The 27,232-nt window shown below is 37.1% G+C and overlaps 1 protein-coding gene across 2 annotated transcripts; it reads left to right on the forward strand.

Moving 5' to 3' along the window:
• Positions 1-364: 364 nt before the first annotated feature.
• Positions 365-26,415, forward strand: mgat3a (beta-1,4-mannosyl-glycoprotein 4-beta-N-acetylglucosaminyltransferase a). Of its 2 annotated transcripts, XM_084116639.1 has the most exons (3): positions 370-617; positions 15,949-16,174; positions 19,274-26,415. In XM_084116639.1, exons 1-3 carry the CDS (start codon positions 592-594, stop codon positions 20,510-20,512), a joined length of 1,491 nt encoding a protein of 496 aa, XP_083972765.1. In that variant the 5' UTR covers positions 370-591; the 3' UTR covers positions 20,513-26,415. The 2 variants fall into 2 exon arrangements, with proteins under 2 accessions (XP_083972766.1, XP_083972765.1); XM_084116640.1 differs by lacking the exon at positions 15,949-16,174 and having other exon boundaries at positions 365-617.
• Positions 26,416-27,232: the final 817 nt, after the last annotated feature.

A 27,232-nucleotide genomic window follows, 5' to 3' on the forward strand; every position in this document is an offset into this window, starting at 1 on the left:
TTTGTGAAGGTAAAGCATGTAGGCCTACTCACTACATTCCTAATTACAAGAAGACCTGCTCTTAAACTGGGTGTGTGACAGGCTGTGGAATGGAGTTTGGAAAAAAAACGTTTTTCGCACATTTTAAGTGTGAATTTACTGTCGTTTGAACTACAGAATATCGTGTGCATCCTCTCCCGTGTTTTATAGTGTCATCGGAAATCCTGAATGATGGGACATACAAGTGCAAACTGTGGGGGAAAAATACGGACTAGCTTTTGAAACGTCGACGCCACCAGAATTCGGCAGAACACCAGAATCCGCGCCAGACCAATAATTATAGGCTGATTTTCATGCCAATAACTTGTCATAAAGAGAGATAACGAATTATTATAAGACATATACAAGGATAGGGTGGGTTAAATTTAATTCACCTGTAAGGAAGTCACGTGCAATAGTCAGTTCAGAGTCCTCGCGCTTCACTAGTGCGCGCGCGAGCTCGAGCGTGTTCAGTTCAGTTTCCTGGCGAGAGTTGTTAACAGTTAAGAGGCAAACACAGAGAAAACGCTGCATTGAGAAAAAAACGAATTTACTGGCACATGCAGGAGCAGCATGGGGAGATCACACCTGTGTGTCAGGTAAGATACTTCACTGCTCAAGTTTTTGCTGGCTTGATGATGTTGTTTATATCGTAATGTCGAATTACTTAAGTGGCACAAAAATAGTTAAAAAGAAGTGTTTATATTATATTTGCTATAATATTCCACACAATTGAAGGGAAAAAATCCAAATGCCAATAGCCTATTCCAAAAAAAAAAAAAATCGAAATGTAGACAGATTTGGCTGATGTATCATAGATCCGTAAGGTTTCAACATTTCACACTGTATATTTGTAAACCCTTGTATTATGTTCTAAGTTATACATTTACAACAACATTGATTGGACATGCACAACATAAATATGGAGTTGCGAGAGCCTTTATTTCCTCTTTTTTGTGATGAATATGCTAGTGAAACTGCTTATTAACAAAAAAACTAAAAAAAAGTAGGATGAAACTTGATTTTGTCCATGGGGAATTGATTGGATGGTTGGGTCATTGTCATTTGCTAGTGGTGGGATGTCATGTGAGTGACCCCCACGCAAGTAAACACGTCATTAAAGAGAAGATGCTGCAAGGTTTATTTCATTAAAAAAAAAGGTTTATTTCATTTCTTCTCACGGAGAAGAAAAAAAATGTTTCCGCATTTTGTCTCAGAGTTCAGCTAAAAAGCAGTTATCTAAAAAGAAATAGAGTGAGGCATCTGGAAGTTACAAACTTTTAACAGGCCCTCAATGCCAAAATAGCTCCTAACAAACCACAGAGCAGCGATAAAATCTCCAACTGAAATGCTGAGGAATGGAGATAAACATAAGTGTTAGCATAACTGCATAAGAAGTGCACATACAGTATGTTCCATGTCAACTCAATGTGGTTGTTATGTGTAGTGGCTGCAATAAGCGCATGAAGAAGGAGAATCCAACAAATACACTTTATTAATAACCAAAACAAACACGCAGGAGCAACCACAGTAAAACACAACCACATTTACATAACCAATACCGAACAAGAAACTGAATGAACTATATAAGGGAGCAATCAAGAGGGAAAAAATCATAGTACTCATAAAAGAGGTGGCAAAAAGTCCCCAGATGAACTTCTTCCAGCAAGATTCTGAAGTGTGCACACGATGGCCACTTTACTATCCCCTGAGGCCACGGAGAGGATCTGAATGGCAGTGAAGTGACGTAACTGACGCTGGTAGGTCACGTGATAATGACAATATGGCGACTGTAACACGTCTAGATTGCATTAATACTACACATACTCATACTCAACATACTTTTTTAGCAATCATGAAGTAATTACTTTGCTACTCAAGAGAGTATGTAATTTCGATTGCAGCCAATAACACAAACATACAACTTACAGTGGTATTGTTCAGTTTACTTTGCCTTTCATCCATAGTTCTTTGCAACAGTTGCATAAAGCTCTGCAGTTGTCTTAAATGTGTCTCGCTCAAGGCCAAAACAGTGATGAGGGTCCTCCTACGAATGTGTGATTATTCACCAGAACACAAAACTTGGGCATTTGAAAGGCCTGAAGTGTATAATACGCAAAACCATTTGTCTATTAAGACCGATTTGTGAAATTAGCCACTGAGTTTGCACTACTGCACTTGTGGGTGGTTTGTTGCAAGGTCTTAGGGTTTATGAAAGTGAAACTCTACTATGTGCAAATTTATTGCAGCACAATCAGATGTAGACACCCTTACACAAAGTGGCAAAATGTGTCAGAACGTGGTTCAAAATGCAAATATATTTCGCATTTTCTGTGTGTTTTCTCTTTCAGGTTAACTGTTCTCATGGTGGAGCAACAGTTTGAAGAGTTTCTTCTTTTGATAAGCAAATTATTACACCGACATGACAAACAAAACAGAAATAGCCTATACAATGGTGAATCCCGATGTCTAGTTTGCTTTGCCCCAAACAAAACTCTATTTCAAATATTGGTAACACTTTACAATAAGGTTTCATTTGTTAACATTAGTTAATGTATTAACTAACATGAACTAACCATGAGCAATACATTTGTTACTGTATTTGTTCATTTTTGGTAACATTAGTTAATAAAAAAAAAAAAACAGCTGTTCATTGTTTGTTCATGTTAGTTCACAGTGCGTTAACTAATGTTAACAAGATTTTAATAAAGTATTAGTAAATGTTGAAATTAACATTAACAAAGATTAAAGGGGTCATATGATGGTTCTAAAAAGAACATTATTTTGTGCATTTGGTTTAATGCAACGTGTTTACGCGATTTTAGGTTATAGACAAGTCATTATTTTACGCATACCGTACATTATTGTTGCTCCTCTATGCCCCGCCTTTCTGAAACTTTTTCAGAAACTTTTACAAAGCTCATCGTTCTGAAAAGCGTGGTGTGCTCTGATTGGCCAGCGATCCAGTGCATTGTGATTGGCCCGAATACCTTACGCTTGTGATAGAAATGTCCCGCCCCTTACCATATTTGGAACATCAGCTCCCAAAGCAATTATGACAGGTGATTATGTCGGCACTACCTTATCAATTCGAGCCCGAATCTGATGCGGAAAATGCAGATGACCAAGCTGATCAATCAACTTTGCCAGCGCGACTGGACGAGAACGTATCAGATTGGTACGGTTTTATTTCATTGGGGACATAATAACCATGATTATAATGCCATACGTTGCGCCACGCTATGGGTGTGAGAACACTATGTAAACATAAAACCATGTCTGCACAGTCCTCCGAAAAATATGCAGCACATTGTCGAATATTTTGGTTGTAGCCTACTGTTCTGGAACAGTGTTGTAAATAAAGCTTAACCACTGTTTTCTAATTGTGTCCTCTTTTGGAAGGCCAAACAAAGTAGTTTGGCTTTCGCAACGAAAAACACAATTGGACATCTCTAACTTTAGCAAATCCATGAAATAATTATTTCTCAAAATCGCTCATTGTGTTCAAGCGCTGTAACAACTAATCGATTGAATCGATTATTATTGATAATGAAAATAATCGACTACTAATTTGATTATCGATTAGTCGTGTCTGTGCGCCGTGCTTGGAAACCAACAGCCATTCATGTCACTTTACAGTGGTAAAAAACGCATATGGAAAATAGACACAGAGTGAGCTGCCGTGGATCAAAAACATGATTCAAGTTGTCCGAAACATGAAAACGCTTTATAAGCACTTCAAACAAAAGCATAGGGGCTTGCCCTGTCTTTGACAGATGAGTGTGCTGTTTTAATGCCTCTGACACATGTTTTCCTTGGGGCATAAATTACATTTTACGGTTATATATCCAGTGCTTGAAGTTGGCAGGTACGCAGTGCCTAATTTCAATCTGTACCTGATTGCTTAATCCTAACACCACCCCCACACCTAATCCTAAACCTACTGGGGACTTGAGGAGTAATAATCTGGTGGGGGTCAGAATTCGGCACAACACCGGCACTTCTATATTTTAATCTGTAGCGTACCCTTACATTTCTTGCATACCGGTGTTGTGCCGAATTCTAACCCCCGCCAAATTATTACTCCCTAGAATTGGTGGGTTTAGTTGTAGGGGAGGGGTTAGGATTAGGGGTGGGGTTAGGATTAGGCAATCAGGTAGCAACTTCAGCGAGGGGGTAATAATTTGGCATCAGGCAGTCAAAATGCGACTCAACACCGGTGTGGTGAATATTTTGGTCACTTTGGTGTGATGAGCTTGGGTTTAGGACCCCAGCAGTATAAGCTCAGGTAAAGCTCATAGCACGATCATCGGATAACGTTAGCTGTATGCTATGCAATTATCTAAGCTAACTAAAAAACACACTAACAATGAGAAATGTTTAATTTCACAATCTATAGCTTCGGTTAAATACTAGTATATGAAACGTATAATTTAAAATACATTAAATACATCAATGACTCGTTATAACGTAGTACAAACGTCTTCTATAATAAAATGATTTTGTACGATTTGTAACCAGGCACTAAAGCGATTACCCATAAAACGTGCTTTGAATCAATCGGATTGCTTGGGTCCTAAGCCCGGACTCATCACACCAAAGTGACCGGATTATTCTCGCATGTTGCTATAGTACTCTGACCCCCAACACCACCACCTGGAACGCAGTTTCAACCGAGGAGGAACCCCATAGAGTACCAGCTCTTTTTTTACCTATTTCCTTATCTGTCTATATTAGAAATAGATCTGTCTACATTTCCATTTAGCATATAGAGCTGCTAAGTCCCGCCCCTTCCGCTAACCCCACTGGACCTCTAGGTTGAAAAATCGTCAATGCAAGTGAATGTGAGAAAATAATTATTTTCTGGTCTCGTTTGAATTTTGCCATGAATGTGAACATATGTTGTCTGTGAATTTTTAATATAATTTTTAGTGTGAAGAATACTACAATTTAGCGGGTAGAAGTTTGATACGGTTAGACTTTGTGTGAGAGCATAGCCTGGATGCCAGCCGAACTTAGCCCCGCCCACAAAAATTTTAGGTCGGGAAGTTCGATAAAAATTGTTCGGACCAATCAAATTGTCAGGGTGGGCTTTATACGATGATGGACAGATGAGAAACGTAACGTAATCATCCACGTCACCAACGAGTGCTTGGGTTGAATTCGTTTACAACAAAGATGACTGACGCTGGAGAATTGTTATTTCACGAGTTCACACTTACAAATAAGTCAGATAGAATAAATGCATATTTGGCGTGCTGTCCGAGGAGAGGCTCCGGGCTCGGTATTCGGCCCGAACCCAAAGTACTCCCTCCGTATTCCTGGCTGTGGAAGGACAAGCCAAGAGTGAGTGGAGGGATGCTGAAAACTGTCAAGGAATGTTAGGTGAGTTGACATAGTGAATAAATATATGCTTCCTCTCCATCCTCTCATGCTGATAAGGTAGATATGGTAATTGTTTGATGACAAGTTGATTGGATTGATTATTTGAACGTGCTCCTCTCGAACTTTGTTTATAAAACGTGTAGATTCCGCCATCGCATCTGTTATAGAAGATATCGACAGCGCATTCATTTGAAAAGAGGATCAGAGAACCTCGATCAAGGCATTTATCGATCGGAAACATGAATGAAAAACATACGTCACTTACTCCGTTGCTCTGATTGGTTGTAGGTCTATCCAATTGAGTGCAGAGGCATTTTCCTTCCTGGTTCGGTTGAAACACGCCCCATAATCACAGCCCAATGGAGCAGTATCAGACTCGCATTCTGACTAGAATCTGAGTATGACGACGTCAGGCTAGTGAGAGCACTTTGTGGACTACAACTCTTCGCTGCTTTCGACGCGTTTGACATACGAAAGAACAGCCCATTTGGTTTGAATGGTGACATTTGGGTACAAAACACACAGGCATCTCGATCTGTCTCCATAGATTATCGCAGCATTAGCACCGTGATTTGACAAGTGGAGGGAAAATGTGTTGTGGGGTGACGTCACATAGGCGACATGTAGTCTTTCTCGTTATGTCTTTTCCACAACTGCTAGCCAAAGAATCGTACAATATACTGTCAAACTCGTAACATGAAAAATTATATAAAAAATTCACAGACAACATATGTTCACATTCATGGCACAATTCAAACGGGACCAGAAAATAATGATTATTTTCCTCTAGTAACTCACAGACTGTAGTCTACTCCATAGGTTCACGGCTCGCGTCATGAGCCTTCAGCTGATAACGTTAATGTGAATGAGACCTTATGAAAAGACTATAGGAATATATAATATATATATAATATAGGACTATAGGAATCTTGTAGTATTTTGGGACAAAATATTATAGTAATCCTATAGGAATACTATAGTATTTTGGGACATACTATAGAAGTACTATAGAGGTATTACAGAACATCACAGAAGTATTATACACTACTATAGAAATCTTATAGGATTACTATAGTTCTTTTTCGTAAGGGATGTAGACAAAACTAGCCCACCACTGCCTAATACGAGTTTAACACCCACTACTATATCACACAGGGATCTACTCACACAGTAATCTTAAAAAAGAAAGCTCAAAAGTCATTTTGTCCTCCTTTCCGGTTCTGTGTGTTTATTAGGAAGGATGTAGAACTTCATTTCATAATTTGTTTGTTTATTGGCGGTACAGAAAACGACACAGCAACTCTTCGGCATGATTGCCCCGTGGATTTCAATGAGCGCCAAGGCAATGTTTTCCCCCACGGGCTAAATTCACATCACCTGACGGGGCGTTCCCGTCGGCGTTCCCAGACCAACCGTCTGTATCTGTTCTGAGACCAAAGCACGTTTTGTAAAACTAGACTGACTTGAATTGTTTGACATGACAGAGCAAAATTCTCAACATATTTTGCTAAAATATTTTTTGTTAGAAATTAAGTATTGGTTTAAAATTCTACATGTAACACTTGTAATTATATTTATGAGAGCAGTATCATTAAATTGTTGGAATTACCCATCAATGTAACATAATTACTGCAGTCTGTGGGGATATTTTGGGAATATTTAATTTAATTTTATCAATCAATAAATTCCACTAGAATCAAACCTTGTTGTATTATTTAATTTAATTTAATTTAATACTGTGAAGCTGCTTTGATACAATCTGTATTGTGAAAAGCGCTATACAAATATACTTGACTTGACTTGACTTGAATTACTAGTTCAGACGAGTGAATTAATGTGTTCGTACAACCTCGTACAACATTTTTGTGCTTTTGTTTATTATCATTTTTAATTTAGTCATTTTAATTTCTGCTTTATAATAATAAGCAATCAGTTGTTTTTAGGTTTAGAATTTAATTTTGTATTTTAATCTTTTTTTGTTTAGAATATACAGCATAGCCTAGATACATTTACTAGATGCAGCCCTGTTGTGTTCACACTTGGTGTCTTTTAAACTATTAAGAAAACCTTTCTTAATAGTTTCAAGTTGTTCAGATTCAAGTGAAGCGGGTTAAGCATGTACAAGAAGACATCCAGGTGTTCAAATCACAATCTAAATCCTGAAACTTGAAGAGTATCGCTTAAACATTTGGTAAACTCCACTACTTAAATTAAAGCGTTTGAAGTCAAATGCAAAACAATTAACGGATTGCGGATGCGGTTTCTAGAACATTCCATTTAGAGAGTGAAACTCTGTGTGATCAGGAAACACCTGCTTGGAGCAAATAGTTCCGAGATATAATATACCTCTGCACATTTTTTTTTTTTTTTCATTTTTTTTTTTTTTTTTTACTATTTGGTTTCTGCTATTATGTTTCCTAAATGGTGAAACTCCTTTGTTTGTGTCTCTTTTTTGTTGGAATGCCAGTGAAGTCAATATAATCTGAACTCAGATATGGCTCAGATATATCATGTTGCTCAGATATGGCCACATGATATAAGCTTAGGCTATTTTTGTCATGTTTGTCAGTTTGTGGTCTTTCTCGCTCCTGTTACCATTGGCCGTGCATGTATGAATGTACAGGAAAAGGTGTGTTTCTGGATTTCCTTTGTGTCGAATGAAGTTCTTTGGAAACCATGTTTGATTCGCAATAATCAGCCGAGGGTGGTGTTTTATATAGACTATATTACTTTTGTAAATAACTTGTGATTTTGGTCTGGCTGGAGGATGATAAAGCAGGTGAAAAAAAATTCCTTGACTTACATTAAAGGAGGTCTTATTTGGAGATGCATATGGTCAAAGTTACTATAAATTGGTATTATTATTATTAAATTAATTTAGTATATTTTTGTAATAATATTATTTATTCTTATACATTGTATTATAAAATGAATATATATATATATATATATATATATATATATATATATATATATATATATATATATATATATATATATATATATATAATATACTTGAATACTCAATTCTGATTAGCTGGAATGTGTGCATTAAAACTGTTTAGTTCCAGGAAGTTTAATCACTGTTCTAAATTACACATTTTTTAAATATCTTACACACAATTTATGAAACTTGCACACAAAATGCAAAACATCACACATCTCTTCCCTTCATTCAAAACTATTTGAACTCTTAAAAAGATTGTTTTTGCGTAGCACCTCCACACAAACCATCAAATTATTAGCCACATACTCATAAAACTGCACACGAATGTGAAAAATGTTAAACTCTTGTCTCTTGTGTCTTTTGTATGTTCAGTGTGCCATGAGTGTACAGTAGTTTGTCGCACGTACATGTATGTGCACAAATACACTTTATAAACAGTATATATGCACAACTGATCAACTTTACAGTTATTGAATTGACGTGAGCTGAATAATGACACTATTGGCTTGTTAGAGCTGCTTTACAGGAGAATTTGAATATGTTACTATTGTGAAGCTGCTTTGAAACAATCTGTATTGTATAAAGTGCTACACAAATAAAGCTGACTTGACTTGTATGCATATTCAGTATACATTTACAAAATAAACAGAAATCCAAGGGTCAAAAATGTATTTGTTTCTCAAAACATTGAGTTTTGAGTTTCTAAGTGATCAATTAGGTATATTTACACTATAAACAGAAATGCAAGAGGCTAAAAATAATTTATTTCTTTCTGAAAACATTGAGTTTTGATTTCTATGTTTTCACACATTATCGTTAGGTGTAATCAGTGTGAAATCAGGAATTATTGTGGCATTTAAATAGCAGTGTTTTCTAAATGAAACACAAGATGTGTTAGTTTTGAGTGATGTGTCTTATGTAGAGAACTGTGTTTGTTTTACAAATGCAGAAAGTTTGTTTTACAAATGCAAACTGAGTGTAAACCCTTAATGCTATGGTATTCTGTGTGGTTGCAGAGCATGTGGTTACAGGGCTGCCAACTCTCACGCATTGAGCGTGAGACTCACGCAATTGACACTTTTCACACGCTCTCACGCCACACATCCATTTTCTCACGCACAGAAAAATTGCGGAGCAAAGAGGTAGGCCTACTTGTAAATGTGACGTGACAGATCGCTGAGCGCCTCAGTTCAAGTGCACGTGAACCGATCATCTGTTACTTTTTTATTTAAAGATGCAGTACAACTTATCGAAAGTATACATAATATCGACCAATTAGTGTTTTTCAACCACGGAAAGAGGTCAATATAACAGCAGGAGAACAATTATGTCACATAACGTTACATTTACCTCAGGAAAGCCATTTAATGACCATATCATGTTAACTGAATAGAAAAAATAGCTAGAGGAGATTTTGCTGAGCACTATATTACATATTTATTATATTTTTACTTATGTCATTAAATAATTGTTATTATAACAAAAACTGCATTCTAGTTATTTTTAACCTTTAATAATACCAGCAGATTGGGCCCTCTATGTTTACAGCATTAGGTGAGATTTTTTTTTTAAATAAAATTTTAAATAAACATGTATCCAAATGAGTCAATATTGAATCAAAATCGGAATCAAATTACAAGAATGGAATTGAAATCTTGAAATTTTTGTCAAGCATTAATAAAAATTGTATCCTACCAGTCATTGTACAATGTAAACATTTTTACATGTTGTCACTAAACTTCATAAAATTCTATTTAGTTACCAAATGTTTTGACAATCACAATTACACTTATTGTGATGCAATATTTGTTTTGCAAAAAAAAAATCTCACTCCAAGCTAAACTCAAAAGTTGGCAGCCCTGTGGTTACTAAGATATTCTGTGATAGCTTGTTAGGAAGTATATATGAATAGGATAAGACCAATTCTGCAAAACTGCAAGCACATTATATGCTTTACAGGCTGCAAGTATTTCATATCCAAACAAAGATTTGCCCCTAAAAACAACCATCAGTGTTTTCAATTAAGGTGTGTGTGTGTGTGTGTGTGTGTGTGTGTGTGTGTGTGTGTGTGTGTGTGTGTGTGTGTGTGTGTGTGTGTGTGTGTGTGTGTGTGTGTGTGTGTGTGTGTGTGTGTGTGTGAACCATAATCCTCTTTCTCAGTTGAGGTCTACAGAATGGCAATGGAGGTTACGGGTGTTCTGCATCTGTGTGTGTGTTCCCAAACCAAGAGAACAGAGCTTTTGTACAGGCTGAGAAAAAAAGTTGACATTTGAGCATTAGAAGAGGGAGAGCCAGGCAGAAAAAAAGGAGTCATTGTGCCCCTGGCCAGAGATGGGCATAAATACATGGAAATGTATTTAAAATACAAATACAAAATACTGTGTGGAAAAATGTATTTAAATACAAATACAGTATTTAGTATTTTGAAAATACACAAAATACATGTAAAATTGGCCATCCAGTGCAGGTATAGGTCACAGTGAATGAAGAAACTACACAGGCCTACTGACTTTTCATTCCTAACCTCATCTCTTTCTTTCTTTCTTTCTTTCTTTCTTTCTTTCTTTCTTTCTTTCTTTCTTTCTTTCTTTCTTTCTTGCAATTACAAATAAACTTATGCAAAATAGCAGCCATTTATATACTTATTTCTGGTTACAATGTAGTCTATTACTTGTGGTGAACACTATTAAAAAAATCATACTGTATGTAAAACTGTGGGAACCTTTTCTGCTATCTAGCAAAGAATATGGATGGGCGATATGACCAAAATCTCAATTTTACTTCACAGTAACAATATCATGGTTTCACAATTCTCAATATCAGTTTTGATTCCACAGCATACACTGAATTTCAAACTCTGAGTTTTTTTTTTTTTTTTTTTTTTTGCAGGTAGTCCAATGCTTTTTAAGTAATTTTATGTTTATTTTATGTAAAGTTTATTTGTTTCTATAAGTTTATTAAAATTAGAAAGTGTATCTAAAATCTAAAATTAGAATTAATTTAGATTCATTTGACACTATTTACCCCTTTTTTATTATTATTTTTTTATACAATAAAACTAAAAGCTGAAGATTTTTGTGGTGTATCATTCATCAGTGTTTGTTTTCCTGCCCACTAAAAGCTGCACGGATAAATTTGCTTACCCCACAAATAGGCCCATCTATGTAAACGATTTAGAAAATCGTTCCATCAATTCAAACTCTATATCATCGCTATGATATGTGTCATATCACCCAGCCCTAACATGCAGTAATGCTTTAAACACATTTGACAAGCTAGTTGATCAAAATCAACAACCGGTCAAGACTGATTGGCTAACGCTATTTTCCCACTTGTCTGTGCTCTTTTATTCTTTCATGTTAACTGAAGTGAATAATGCACTATTTTAACTTTAATCAACAAGTAGAATTGATCATGACATTCTCACCTTATTCCAAAAAAAAATCGCTGATCCAGTGCGGAGCTAGTGAATGTCTGAACTAGTTGATGCACAAAATCAATACCCTGATAAAGAGGATGACTGGCAAAAAGTATTTTATGTATTTTGAAAATACAAAAATACTCATCTTAAATGTATTTAAATACAAATTACATTAGATTTTTTCCAAAGGCTTTAAAATACAAAATAGTATTTTGTATTTCAAATACATATTTTAAATGCATGTATCTGAAATACTGCCCGTCCCTGCCCCTGGCATGCTTATTACACATTCTCAGACGGGAAGTGAGAACAGAGGATGATGGTCAACATTATAGTTTGTTCTGTTCTGTTTGTTTTAGGTAAAACACGGAAGGAAAATCTTATTTGCATCACCATTCAGATAAAAAAATGGCAAGACAAAGCGCCATGGCAGGATTTTCAAGGGTGTGGTCAAACTACAGTTATAACTATAACTATTTTATTAGCTGTAGGCTATATATATATATATATATATATATATATATATATATATATATATATATATATATATATATATATATATATATATATATATATATATATATAGTAGTCTTCAAAAAGTTTTCATGTGTACTAAAAAATAAATATATAGTGTCTCTCCATAAGTTTCTTAAACAAATGATGTTAAGGTGTAAAATGATAATGATTTCTTTACAAGATCATTGAATTGTAAGCACTGGTCTGATAAAAATAAGCGTTGGTTACCAGATGGTCTTTGTCTGCAAACTTGAATTCTGTTGGTTTAGTTGGGACAACCATAAACTGCAGTTACTGTCATTGTATGAAAAAGAGCTGCATGAAGATCCTTCAAATATACCCTTTTGTGTTCGGTGGAACAAGCTAGAACAAGCATTTAATGCCCCATTACTTCATCTGATAAAACAAGAGCTTTGGAATATTTTAAAGCTCAAATATATGACCTGAGTCATACCTTAAGCAGCACCATTGTGTAGCTAAGTAGCTTCACCTGTATTTCATGAGTGATGGCCACAAAAAGGCCTTCAGCTTTTCACAATATCAAGGTTAAGTATGCTATACAAAATAAGCTCAGGCAAGCACATGCCCGTACTGGCGGGTCTTCCTGTGAATGTAACTTTGTGATGTTTTAGAACCAGCACATCGATGCTCTCAGGATCTTAAAATCTTACAAAGTGAGGTCATACGAATTTGTATGAATTAGCCACCTCGTGAAATACGTACGAATTGCTGCGAGATCGGGTTGAACAAACACTAAAACCACCCGGTAAAATCACTGTCTTTTGGTTTCATGACACAGAAAACAAGATCAGACTTGTTTTGATACTTTACTGGGTAGGATAAAGTAAGATAAGCTGTCCTTTTTTCTTAAGTTGTGCTCTTGACAAATAGAAATGACATGGTTTAACCCAGTGGTTCCCAAACTGGGGGGCGCGGCAATGCTAAGGGATAGTGTACAGTCAGCAGATTGTTATACAAAAGATAATTGATAAGATAATCAAAAGATAAATTGTTATACAAAAAAAAATTGAACACAAAATATTATGTTGACATATTTTATTACCTCAAGATGACTCGCAATACCCGCTTAAACGGTCTGTTATTACAGACATCCCACCTCTTCTGGAAGTTCCGGTAGTCTCCCGCATATAAGCTGTGTCCCAATTCAGAGGCTGCATCCTTCGAAGGCCGCAAAGGTTGGACCGAGCGTTGTTAAATGGAAAGGTCTAGCCTATGGAGGATTGTTCTTGTCACCTAGCAACTGTGATTGACGTTACATTTGTAACTCTTTACTGCACTTTTTTGAAAGTTATATTCAACTATTTAAAAACAAAAACTCTATTCATTTTCTCCATAGGGAAATTGATTTTTATAACTTCTCGTTAAAAAGAAAGACCAACTGTGAGCTACAGATTGTTAATTGATAATATTTGCTTCTGTTGAAGCCGTCAGCCCATGTTTTTTCAACTTAGTTTTAAAATAATCGTGTTTAACAGCTATAATTGTGGTTCTCACCTCCCTCTTCTCAGGTTTTGGCACCACTGTAACAAAAGTTTGTTGATAAGGAAAAAAGGAGGCGGGAACCAGCAAACGATCAACAAATTTAGTTTTGTTGTTTGATTATTGTGTCATTAAAGTAAAGTGGTGGCCCCACACGGATGACTGCCGCACTTAGCCATAAAAACACAACATAAAGTCCAGGCCTGGTCTTCTGTCATCCTTCACTGTCATCACTCCTCCTTTTATTCTTCCTGAGCTCCTCCATGGGACTCGAGACTGGTGTGGCGCACAGGTGACGCTTCATAGCACTCACGCCATCACCCTTGCTCCTTTATGGCCCTTCTTGCCATGGATAAGTACATAAACAAATTCACAAATATGGACCCTTTTCATATTTCCGAGTTTCTAAGAAGCAGACATCGTCATAGTTGGGTAAACTTCTATAGCGGTAAATGAGAGCATACATTGAAATAGCAAAAGAAAAACTCCATATGGTGTTTTCACAACTTCCAAAAAGAGGGGGAAAAAACTGAGAGAGATTAATGACGGCAGTCGGAAGAGAGAATGATGTCAAATTGACCGTAACTCCCACAGTTCCTGTATTAAAAAACACCCCCACAGCAGCGTTAACTAGTTTCTTGTAATTTGATGCAAAGGTAATATAATACAAAGTAAAGTGTCATAAATTTACTTTTTTTATTTTTTTTTAATGAAAATATTAAAAACTTTGCAGGATTTACGATGCTGATGATCGTTAAAAAAACATCAGTGAAAAGGATCCATATAGCCTACACTATTTAAATTATTATTGAATTATTATTAAAATACATACTGATTTACTAAAACAATCTTTGTCATAGGATAGGCTACACTTTGTTCACAGTTTGAACGTTCTTGTTTAGCTCCGTTGCTAATTCCAAAACTAACTGAACTAATTGAAATCATGTGGCGAAGTGATAGAGAAATGCAATGCGGTCAAGACCTGCCTGGAACTACTTTAGCCGTGGTTTTCTTTGAAAAATGTGTTTTTCTTTGTCGGTCAATCATATTCAAGTATTCAACAGCCCCGTAGTAAATCATTTATAAATATTTCAGTATTTAAAGGCAGTCTTGAGTCTTTTTATTAATTATTGATAATTGAAGACACATTGACCTTTGTACCATATAAAACCATGCTTGAACTAATGTTTGATCGTATCATTTGTAGTTCAGCAATAGTTCTTGTTTGTCCTGTTCAATAGTAACACTGGAAGCTGAGAAAAGCTGGTTATAAGAGAAAAATTGAACATACAGGTTAGGAGGATTATTCACTCAGCCTCTCTCAGCCAAAATAAAAAGAAGCAATTAACTTTTGTGTCAGAGGATCTGTGTTCATGTTAACTTCATGCTAAGTGTTCATTGTGTATGTGTTGTTTCCCCCTTTTTTATTTCCTTTTTTGAAAGTAACTAGTTACAGCAGTAAAACCACTTCCTTGATTCTTCTCATGTCCACCCAAGTCCATTTATCTAGGTTTTAGTTTCCTCCAAACCTGCTTATTTTCCACAGCATTCTTGTACTAGTAAAATAAGGTTTTACACCATTAACTTTTCATATATATGCAAATATTGCACTAAGGACAGACCTTTGCCTCTTTGGAGAGATGGTTTGAGAACTATCAATGTAATAAAGCCATAAACTGCAGTTTGCACAGTGGAAAGACCAGTACTTGACAGTTGGGGCTTGTTATGCTTGAAATGACAACATTAGACACTTTTCTTGTCAAACAAGGAAGAGTCAAATAAAGAAAAATAGTTTCATTTTCTACTACATATATTACTCAGCTTGCTCACAGAATGTAAGGGGTCATTCACACGGAAGAAGAGTCAGTCAGATTGTTTCCCCATAGTCTTTCCCATGGTTGCTAATGTTGCACTACACTGCTCATCTTTCATGGGCTAAGACAAAAGCACCTCAGTGACACCCGGGATCCACTGCAAAAAGAGATTGCTAAATGTCATTGCGTTAACTTTCTGCTAATTAATTACCTGTTACTTTGAACTGAGAAGACACTTTGACAGCCAGACTATTTAAAGAAATGAGTGACACACTTACTCTTTGAAATTGGATGTTAGTGGCTGAGTTTGTTTTTGTCCAACTAACAGAATTGTACCTGTGTTATAGGATACGAATAAGGAAGCATAAGGTCTTCCTGTTGTGCTTACTGGGGATTTGTGTCATTTCCTTCCTTCATTACTACCAAGCCCTGCACAATATTTCACTGCTGCAGGAGCTCTCGTATTCCTCCACCCATCTAAAGAACTGGAAGGTGTTCAAAGGGGTCTTCTGGAGTTTTCCGACTACTGTCTTCCACTCCCAACAAGACTCCTACAGACACAGCCACCTGAAGGTAGAGGCGATGAGGGTGAAAGAAGTTTTAATCTGAGGTCTTCTACCTGACCTGTCCTTTATCTCATCTCAGAGTAAAGCTGTTTCTTCATGTATAACTGTTTCCTCATGTGACTTAATGAACCAGTTTAGTATTTATAAAGAGAGCATGTTATTTTGTGGTTAGAATAACAGTTACTGGTTGGGTCACATGGTCTCATCTACAGACTTCAGCTTTATATAAACAGTATAATACAGTCATGTGAAAAAGAAAGTAGGCTACAACCTTTTGTATTCTATGGTTTTACATATCAGGACATAATATAAAATCATACGGTCCTTGGCAGGTCTTAAAATTAGGTAAATACAGCCTCAGATGAACAACAACACATGACATATTACACCGTTTATTTAACAAAATGGAGAAGCCATGTGTGACAAACTAAGTACCCCCTTACTGCTTCCATAGGAGGGTAAGTCGCAGTCAGCGCTGCTAATCAAATGCCTTTGATTAACTGATCATCAGCAAGTGTGATCACCTCTATAAAAGCAGAAGTTTTGGCAGTTTGCTGCTCTGGAGCGGGTCAGACCTCAACCCGATTGAAATTAAAGAAACCTTAAGAGAGCTGTGCATCAACAAATGCCCACAAGAATCAATGAACTTAAGCAACGTTGCAAAGAACGGCGGGCCAAAATTCCTACTGATAAAGTCATAGAAAATGATGGTTGCCAAAAAATAAATCATAGGGTGTACTTAGTTTGTCACGCCAGTATATATATATAAGGGGATTGGCATATTTGGGCGTCTAAGTAACTGACAGATTAGCTAACAATAGGGTGACCATACGTCCTGTTTAACCAGGACATGTCTGACCAGGATTTCGAGATCGCCCAAAATGCCCGGGATTCGGCTTTTGCTTTCTACAGTCACCATTCATTATGTTTACATTATTTGACACTGACACGTACGTGCCAGCTTTGCAGGTCATGCATTCTGCTTCACACGGATCCCGATCGAGACGAAAACACAGAAATTTTCTTAGCAATGCTAAAACGCACATCAACCGATCACTTGTTTAGCATTCATGTAAACACTACATTCAGATTAGAGCCCGACCGATAAAGGATTTTTAAGGCTGATACCGATACAAATATTTGGTGATTTAAAAATCCGATATTCCGATATATCGGCCGATATATATTTTTTTTTACAAATCCAGAAACGTGTAACAAAACATGAACAGATTTTCCCTAACATTAGTTATTTGTAGTTATTTAAGAGTCCTCAGCCTTACTAAAATAATATAATGCAGTTTTAAAAAAAAACTTTTTTTTTTTTTTAATTAACTTTATTGTCACAACAGAACAGAATATATTAAAGTTCTGATAAATATAATGTATATTAAAAATACAAACTTAAGATATGAAACTTAAAGTCCTTTGAACAAAAAAAATAAACTATTATTATTAATATTGACAGTAATAATTTAAAAAAATCAATGATGATGATATTATTATTATTATCATCATCATTTGTATTATTATTAAACAAGACAAAGGTCACTCCTAATTCTATCCATCTATTCCATCAAGCTACAACAAACCATTTTCAATCATCATTTGCTGCCTGCCTTCTAAAATCTACTACTTAGTGATGCACTAAATACATTATGTGAGGTAATTAACACATGGTTACCGAGTCGATCGTTCCCTGGGATGCGTTTTCATGAAAATCGAATGTAAAGAGTTTTATCTCTAAAAACAGATTAACGTTAGCTTATAACGCTAGTATATGGGGCACAGAGTAAGTAAAAGTAAATCGCTAGTTAATACCACTAACAAGGCTCAAAATAGCCTCACACTAACACGGTAGCATAATGAGGATCCCTACATGCAAACCGAAGCATTGAGAACTTTGTAAGTGTACAGACAGTTTAATAAGAAGATACTTTATAAAGACAGTACATTACGCGTTTACAGGCATCATCTTGGAAAACAGTCTCGACTAATCGAGTCACGAACGTCGTGCTACGTTAGATTTCACAAACGTAATTCCTATCAACCAGCTCACTTAGCACGGAGTTCGTGACTCGATTAGTCGAGACTGTTTTCCAAGATGATGCCTGTAAACTCGTAATGTACTGTCTTTATAAAGTATCTTCTGATTAAACTGTCTGTACACTTACAAAGTTCTCAATGCTTCGGTTTGCATGTAGGGACCCTCATTATGCTACTGTGTTAGTGTGAGGCTATTTTGAGCCTTGTTAGTGGTATTAACTAGCGATTTACTTTTACTTACTCTGTATCCCATATACTAGCGTTATAAGATAATCTGTTTTTAGAGATAAAACTCTTTACATTCGATTTTCATGAAAACGCATCCCAGGGAACGATCAACTCGGTAACCATGTGTTAATTACCCCTACAGTAACGCACACTTGGATTTCACACACGTGTAAAAGAAAAGCTAACTTTTATGCACAGGCTATGTTTGATACTTTTTCTCTATGTCTAAGTGTTCACTCCTCGCGTGCCTAACTTACGTTTTACAATGCAGGGACTGGAACTACAGATATGCTAGTTATAAATACAGTAATCATTACTTTATTTAGGCAGAATAAGTTTGTTGTGATTTCCAAGCTCATTGATGTTAGCAGTCTTCCTTGTAGAGTGCGCTCTGGTGGACAAACTATGCAGCGCCAACACTCATAACATGGTTGCAGGGTGTTTCGTCCGCTTTTATTTTATTTTTTTAAATATTCATTTATCGGCCGTTATAAATGCCGATACTGATAGTTTGGAAAATGCCTAATATCGGCCGATAATATCAGCCCGCCGATATATCGGTCGGGCTCTAATTCAGATTCACCAATCGGAATTAGTTTAGTCCTATTGAATCAAAAGGTGTGCATGTAAACAAAATGAATGGCGACGAGAAAGCAAAAGCCGAATCCCGGATATTTTGGGCGATCTCGAAATCCCGGCCGGACATGTCCTGGAAAAAGAGGACGTATGGTCACCCTAGCTAACAATACTGAATGTCACAGCTCTCAAGAATGTCACTTGTCTACAAATATATTAAACTGTATTTCTAATAATAATCTTCTTTTCCTCCAAACAGAATCAATATGACTTAAATGTGATTCTGCCAGATCCTCCAGGTGGGAAACTTCATGAACGTACCTTTGTACTCCATGATGATTCCACACCCTTTTTCATCCACACCAAATCCGGAGCTGTGTGCTTCCGTGAGGGTACGGATATGGCCGACACTGCTTCTCACCGCAGGTTACTGCAACATAACTCCAAAGACGACACAACCAATGCAGGCGAGAAGGTGGTTCAGTGTCCCTGTCGGCAGGGTTGGCACGGCCCTCACTGTGGCATACCTACAATTGTGTATCACTCCAATCTCCCGTCCAAGTCAAAAGTAAAACCCAGAAAAGTTCCACGTCGAGTCATCAATGCCATCAACATCAACCATGAGTTTGACCTACTGCACGCTCGATTTCACGAACTTGCAGATGTTGTGGACGTGTTTTTGATTTGCGAATCCAACTTTACCGCGTACGGGGACACAAGACCTCTTTATTTCCGGCACCTGCTCCTAAACGGAACGTTCAATTACATTAAGCACAAGATTCTGTACGTCTTCCTGGACCACTTTCCAGTGGGCGGCCGTGAGGACGGCTGGATCATGGATGATTACCTACGCACATATTTGACCAAAAATGGAATGTCAAGGATTGAGGGCCTCAAAGCGGATGATGTTTTCATCATCGATGATGCAGATGAAATTCCTGCTCGAGATGGAATCGTTTTCCTCAAACTCTACGACGGCTGGTCGGAGCCGGTTGGGATACACATGCGCAAATCCCTATATGGATTTTATTGGAGGCAGTTCGGAACGCTAAACATCTTATCTGCTTGCACGGCAGCTATGCTCTTTAAGGTTTACAAGGGTGATGGGATTCTTCTTCGCCGCCGATCCTATTATTCCATGTCGGGATTCCGGGAATATGAGAACTCCACAGGACGCATTCTAGTACCGTGGGCCATCGGAAGCCCCGTTCACTATGCCGGATGGCACTGCTCTTGGTGTTTCAAACCAGAAGGGATTTATTACAAGCTTATATCAGCTCAGAATGGAGACTTCCCACGTTGGGGCGATTACAGTGAGAAACGGAATATAAGTTATATTAAAGAGTTAATACGTACAGGAGGTTGGTTTGATGGGTCTGTACCAAACTACCCACCCACAAACCCCAAAGAGCATATGTATGCTCCCAAATACCTCCTGGATAACTATAATAAATATCAGTACTTGCTGGAGAACCTGTTTGCCAAAGAGAAACGTTAAGAGAAACGGATCTGTTTCAAATAGGCATTTACTAAGTTTACCTGATAGTTTCTGTATCCTAATGTTTATGTATTCATAATGGAGACCTAGAGAGAGTGTTACAGTCAAATCGGGACTATGGTAAAAATTGCCTTAGTGCATTAGTTGCATTGAGGCTTTGATTCTTAAGATAAGTCATCACTATTCTCTCTCTTTTTTCCAGTAAAAAAAAATCATCCTTTAAAATCAGCATGAAGTCAAAATGGTCAAATATTTTTATTTTTATGGAATATTGCTGTATTTATCCATGCAAATCATTACTATTTTAAAATTAATATGCTCTCATAATCTTGAATCAAAATAACTTTACCTGCAGCTCATGATGTGTTCACTGGCGTGAGGGTGGGAGAACCTGTCACTCACATGACATCACACCAATAGCAAACCACAAGCATCCAATCAATTCCCCATGGACAAAATCAAGTCCCGCCCTACATTATATTTTGTTGTTTGAGAAGCCGTTTCACTCGGATATACTTCACAATATAGCAGAAAGTACTATTACAACTTTCCTTTCATGCCAACTTTAAACAAGACAAATAATATAAAAACAATAGTAATATAAAATACATTCTTATTTATTCAAAATAATATGTAAATACTTGTTTTCAGAGAATATATCTTAAAAGTATGTTTTACATTTTCTTTCTTACCTCCTTGTCTTGTTTGTACAAGATGATTAAAAAAAAAATCTTGAGTATTGTTTATATTTCTAATTATTTTTACACTTTAAATGACAATGATATTGCAGCTGCAATGCCACTTTCATGTCCACTGAACTATAATGGCCCCATCACAGTCTGTAAGATGTTGCTGATGGCTTGAGTTTCAAGGCTTTCACAGGGTCTGTCATGCTCTGTGGGCTTGGATACAGATACGTTAAGCATTAGCTGTAATCTTGTAGATTGTGCTTTGAAACCGGAACTCCTGTCAGGAACTGAGTTTACTGTGTCAGCAAAGTTAGCAGCAACAGGAAAGAAATTATGAGATAACAAACATAGCCAAGACAAATATGGGAAGTTTTAGAAAGCATGGCATTAAAAAGGGCATTCAAACCTTGAGGTTCAAAATGAAGAGAATTCTTTCATGTGTGTGAATTCAATTATTAGTTCAATAGACCTTAGTGTAGTTCGCGCCGTGCTCTAGGTTACTGTTTGAGCGGAGGGAATTCTTTCACAAAGTTAACTTTCACAGTTAAAATGATATTGCATTAGACCAAACATTAAAAGTGCACTGTTTCATTTAAATGCAGCTATTTTTAAGTGTTAACTACTTTAATATTGGCCTCATCCATAATGTTTCCTCTTTTCCCGTCATTGACGGAATTTTCCGGGTTTCCGTGTTTTCACTGTTTTACGATAGAGGGCGCTATTACGCATCTTCTGAGAATGTATCTCCTGAACACATGCACAAACACACAATATCATATGTATTAATTTGCATATGTAAAATAACGTAATCACAAACATTAAACAGCATATAGATCAAAAATGCCTAATGTTATACTGAAAAAAATGTAGACCCAAGACGGGTTATAGGACTGTGCAATCATGGACTCGATCTACTGTTTTGATCATCGTTCTGAATAATGGTGCGTTCAAGTCCTCCTGGAATAAGTTCATACTTACGAGGTGTAAGTCGTGTTTACGACGGCCGGTGCGTTCACGTCACTTTCGTCGGAGTAAGATGTACCTCCTCTTAATTAATTACACAAAAATACACAAGAAAATGAAGAACAAAGAAATGTGCATCAGGTGTGCTTTGGTTTTTTATGTTTTTAATTACTTTATGAAGCCACTGTAAACTTTATCGTTACAAATTACATTGTTATAGTGTAATGCCATCATATTATGTGCAGGTAATTAGCTTACTTCGCTGTAAATAGAAAAGCCTGACAATATCACCGCTAAATACCTTTCGGTATTGTGGTATTCCGCCATGTTTCTCACTGACAAGCCCACAACTCGTAAAGATCGGGTCATGAAACCCTAAACCAAACTTTCTGAGATTTTAACAGAGGTATGTGTGTTGAACACCATTGAAGACAATGTTAGCATCTGTTAGATTTAATAGTAGGGGGAAAATGGTTAAATTTTAGTTTTTATACGCTATTTTCGTCTTCCGGATTTAAAATCTTCATTGTAGGTGTGTGTTCGACATCGGCTGCGGCTGGATGCAACCGATCGGCGAGAGTAGCCGCGTGCAGGCGGGGAGGAGCTGCAAACGGAGACGTGAAGTCGGACACTTTCTGGTTCCCGTAGTGACCGCTCACGTGGTGTTTGCATACTTTACCACAGCTGAAGTGAAATAAATGCAATATTTGCCAAATAATACACAGATATTTCTGAGACATTTTCATTCAATACTTTAGGCAGACTGCTTCATACAGCGTGTTTGAACAAGAATAAAGTTCAACATAAGCTATACTATCAATGAAGTGGAGTCTACGTTTTTTAAGCAGTTTTAATTTGATAAACATGACACAATATAACATGACAACGACATGAAAAGAGTGTTTACTGTTATAAAAAACTGATTTGTGAACTTTAGAGGAACTAAGGTGTTCGAATAAACACGAAACACACGTGATCGTTATCATGCGGTGAATCCGGCCAATCGTGGAACAGCTGTGTCGTCATCAGCCCACGTGCAGCCCAGTGCAGCCGCTCTTGAGAAGCTGCGCAGCGCTGGCTGAGTTCTCCGGCTACTCTCGAATTGCTCTCGCGGTACTTTGATGGCATACGTCACAGTCAGGTGGCGTCGGCGCTGTATCAAGTCGGACAAAATTTCTAACCGGCATGCACTGCTTCAAGTCAGCCGCCTATCGGTCTGCGCAGAGCTGCATGAAGTCGAACAAGCCTTGTGGCTTCACAGGCTGTGACGTGGCAGAGCACTATAGTACTTTGATGACTCATCGGTGTCTCATAATTATTAATGAGACTGAGTTTTTTATCCAATGAGAAGACACTAGTAGATGAGAGAGGTAGTAGGCTTGTTTGAGATGCGCCTATGCGAGAGATTTTTGACATACGTCAGCATGACATCAGAGCAAGGCACTCGGACACATTTCTAACCGGCATGCATCTCGCACTGATCACCGGTGATCGATTCTGCGCAGATTTTGCTCATCTCAAACAAGCCTTATGTGTGTGTAGCAACCATTCAACGGCAGAATGGTGGACTTCGGCCTTGTACACCAATGCAGGTTTCGTCTTGCGAGTGATGCGGTCCCGAGGACTTTTCTATCGCTTCAGAGGTGTGTGTGTCTAAAATGTAACCCTGACCGTTTTACGTTACTTGCCTTCTGTTAAATAACTCGTTATTAAAATTTAGATATTTCGATAATACCTCAATTGTATGGAAGGTATGCTTAATTTGTGCAAATGTCTATGTCACTGTACATCATGTGGGTTTAGGGGGCGCGTAGATCTAGGCTATGTAGGCTACTGAACGTTTTTGTTTTTTTTTAAGAGATTTTTTTTTTTTTTTTAAATATATGCATTTATAGTGTGTATATAAACAAATATATATTTTATAATGACATAATTATACATATACATGTGCATTTATATGTTTTAAATACAATTATAAGGTGTCAGTGTATTTCATTAGACTATAACTTTGCCAGCTATAAAAAAATCTAGCATTTCCTCACGTTTAACCACTGATTTTTAGTGACAGTCGATGACAGTTTCCCCCCTCCCCTGCCGTGCCATACCACACCCTCTCCCCTCCCTTTTTCTCAAAGATTCTGAGCTAGACTTGAGCTGAGGCTACGTTTACACGGAAACGATCTGAAGAGAAAACGCAAAAGTGATCACTTTTTATTCTGCGTTTAGACGAGCGTTATGGGGGGGAAATCTGCGTGCATATGGTGACGCAAAAGTGTGTGAAATTCAATGTAGTATGCACTCCAGGCGGCTAGGTGGCAATGTGAAGCACTGATCGGTGCCTTCACTGTCTAGCAGACTTTTGCGTTTTTACCGTTTAGAGTTAGACGGAAACGCGACGGTGGAGCGTTTTTAAGATTTCCACTCTGGAGGGTGGTTTCACTTTTTTGCGTTTTTAAGCCCCAAAAACGCCGTCGCCGTCTAAACGAAAGGCACATCTGATAAAATATTTTTACGTTTTCACCCGCGAGCGTTCTCGTGTGGGCCTGAAAGAGGGGGGTGTCGTGACCCTTTAAAGAAAATCCCGAGCTTCCCAGATGACTTGAACGCACCATCCAGATGTAGGCTAGTCTTTGTTAAAAAACGTGATTTTCTCAGCTGTTGCATTTTTTTTAAGCAGAGGGTCTGTTCTTTCTTTTGATTGGCTATTGCATGTTCAGATATTCATACGACAAAATATTCAAGGGGCCATGACATGTGAAAATGATCTAAAATGCTGGCAGGGAAAAGGTTAAAATGTGCCATTTTGACTGCTGTTAACATCCTCCTGTGAATTAATAGGAAAAAAATAAACTTAAAAAAATAAACTAACTGGATGGATTAGGCTACAGCAGTTAGAAGACGATGTGAAATTTTGTTTTTTTACATTTACTGCCAAGGTAATAGGCTAACTAAATGTATATTCATTTTTTAGAAATGAAAATATTAAAACTTAATTATATCTGCGATGTTGATAACTGTGAAAACACGTCATCACAGTAAACCTTGTTTATTGAAATTTTGTAGGCCTATTCAAAGAAATCACACTCGTAACCCTGCTGTTGTTGCACTAAATTGGCCCGGCTGAGGTATCATAGCATCAGCACTCTTGCTCATGTGATCCTGCTTCATTTTTGCTTTTTATCTCAGGTAGGAATCTTGCCAAGTTGACGAGGTTTAGAAATAATGCGAAACTGTCACTGGCTCTAGTCACTCAGTAGGTGGGTGGTTGCTCTCTATGGGACCAGGGGGCAACAGTGCCACTGTCTGTTTACCCGAGAGAGATCTCACAGGGGCAGTGAGCCGAAGTCAAATCTGAGCTGCTGCTTTGTCTTTTTCCCCTTCCTACATGGCAGAGATGCAACCTTGTGTGACCTGCTAAAATGCTGGTTATTATGAGAGACTTTTGCCAGTATTTACAAAGACAAAAGAGAGTATAGTTTCTCAGATCTGTACACTCTGAAAAACATTGTTAAATCTCTTAACAACACCAGCCTGCTTAAGAGGAACAATTTACAAGAGTTTAATTTCTATTGTTTATTTACAGAGGGCCTACTCGTTTGTAGCATAGTAACATGCAAACATGCATAGTAGTGTGGAAAGAGAATTTGGTTATGCTTCAAAACTACTTTAATGTCTCGTGATCACATAGGTTACTTGAAATATTTTGTTAAGCATTTCCTCTTATATGATGATAGAAATTACATTTGTGGCTTAACTGTTTCTTTGACATTATATAATGTATTCTGATTTGTGTGACAGTGACCCTACAGAGAAAATCAAGTAATTGTTGTTTACATGAGAAATGTTTTTGCAGTGCCAACATTTTGAACGATTGTACTTCCTGTAGAGAAATTAGAAGCCATAATCTGTACTATTGAAATCTCCTGTCCAACGCATTAAGTACAGTAGTTTCATGAGTTAAATGTTAACACACTGGATTATGCTCTACTGCAGTCATTGTTTAATGATTGCTGTGCAATTACTGATATTTCAGATTGTATTTAATGAAATGAGATTGTATTTTTCATATGTTTGTTGCACAGGAATGTTGGAAATAATTTGGATAATTTTACTCAATAATGTTGATTGCTCTTGTGTCGAATTCAAATGAGAAGTTTATAGTTGCTTTTACAATTGATCATTTGTGTAGGAAGTGACTTGTTTGTATGGAATATTTATTCAAGAAAAATAAAATCAGACTTTTTCTTCTAAGTAAGTCATGTTTTCTATATAAGTGACCAATATGACATATCTCCTTTATTGTGATCGTAATGACATGCGCTATTCCCATTCACCACTAGAGGGTGTGGGAACAGCAGCATTTTTCCTCTGTTCAATGGCTGACATTGAACCAGGGTTAAATGAATAACACTATATTTTGAAATCATTAGAATTTTTGTCTCGAGGCTGAAAATTTCCAGCAAGAAATAAAAGAAACAACAAGAAAACTTCCATTCATGACTTCTCAAGTCGACATTGGTGAAATTAACCCTTTATTGTGTCATTAAAAATCATCAATAAAAAAAAAATGCTTGACATCCATACAGTACATTAACATAAAGCACCACTGAGATGTTAATATACAAACCAAAGCCTTTTTAAATCACTGTCAAGTATGTCATTTATAGCACCTGATGTTACAAATAATTTTTAGCACTGAGATGTTAAAGGAACACGCTGACTTTTTGGGACTTTAGCTTATTCACCGTATCCCCCAGAGTTAGATAAGTCCGTACATACCCTTCTCATCTCCGTGCGTGCCGAAACTGTGTCTGACGCACCCACCGCTATCCTAGCTTAGCACAAAGACGGGAGGTAAACGGCTCCAGCTAGCATACTGCTCCCAATAAGTGACAAGTAGTGCTTCGCCTTCTGAGAATATAGTTCCCAGTATGTATATGGTTAGAAGATGGCTGTCTCATGTGACCTTGTTATTTGTACACGCTGTGACTATACAAAATCACATCATGTAAATAGGAAAATGTTGGCGTTATTATGTCACTTATTGGGAGCAGTATGCTAGCTGGAG

This window comes from Abramis brama (genome assembly GCF_963993115.1).
Source record: "Abramis brama genome assembly, chromosome: 1".
Classification (NCBI taxonomy): Eukaryota; Metazoa; Chordata; class Actinopteri; order Cypriniformes; family Leuciscidae; genus Abramis; species Abramis brama.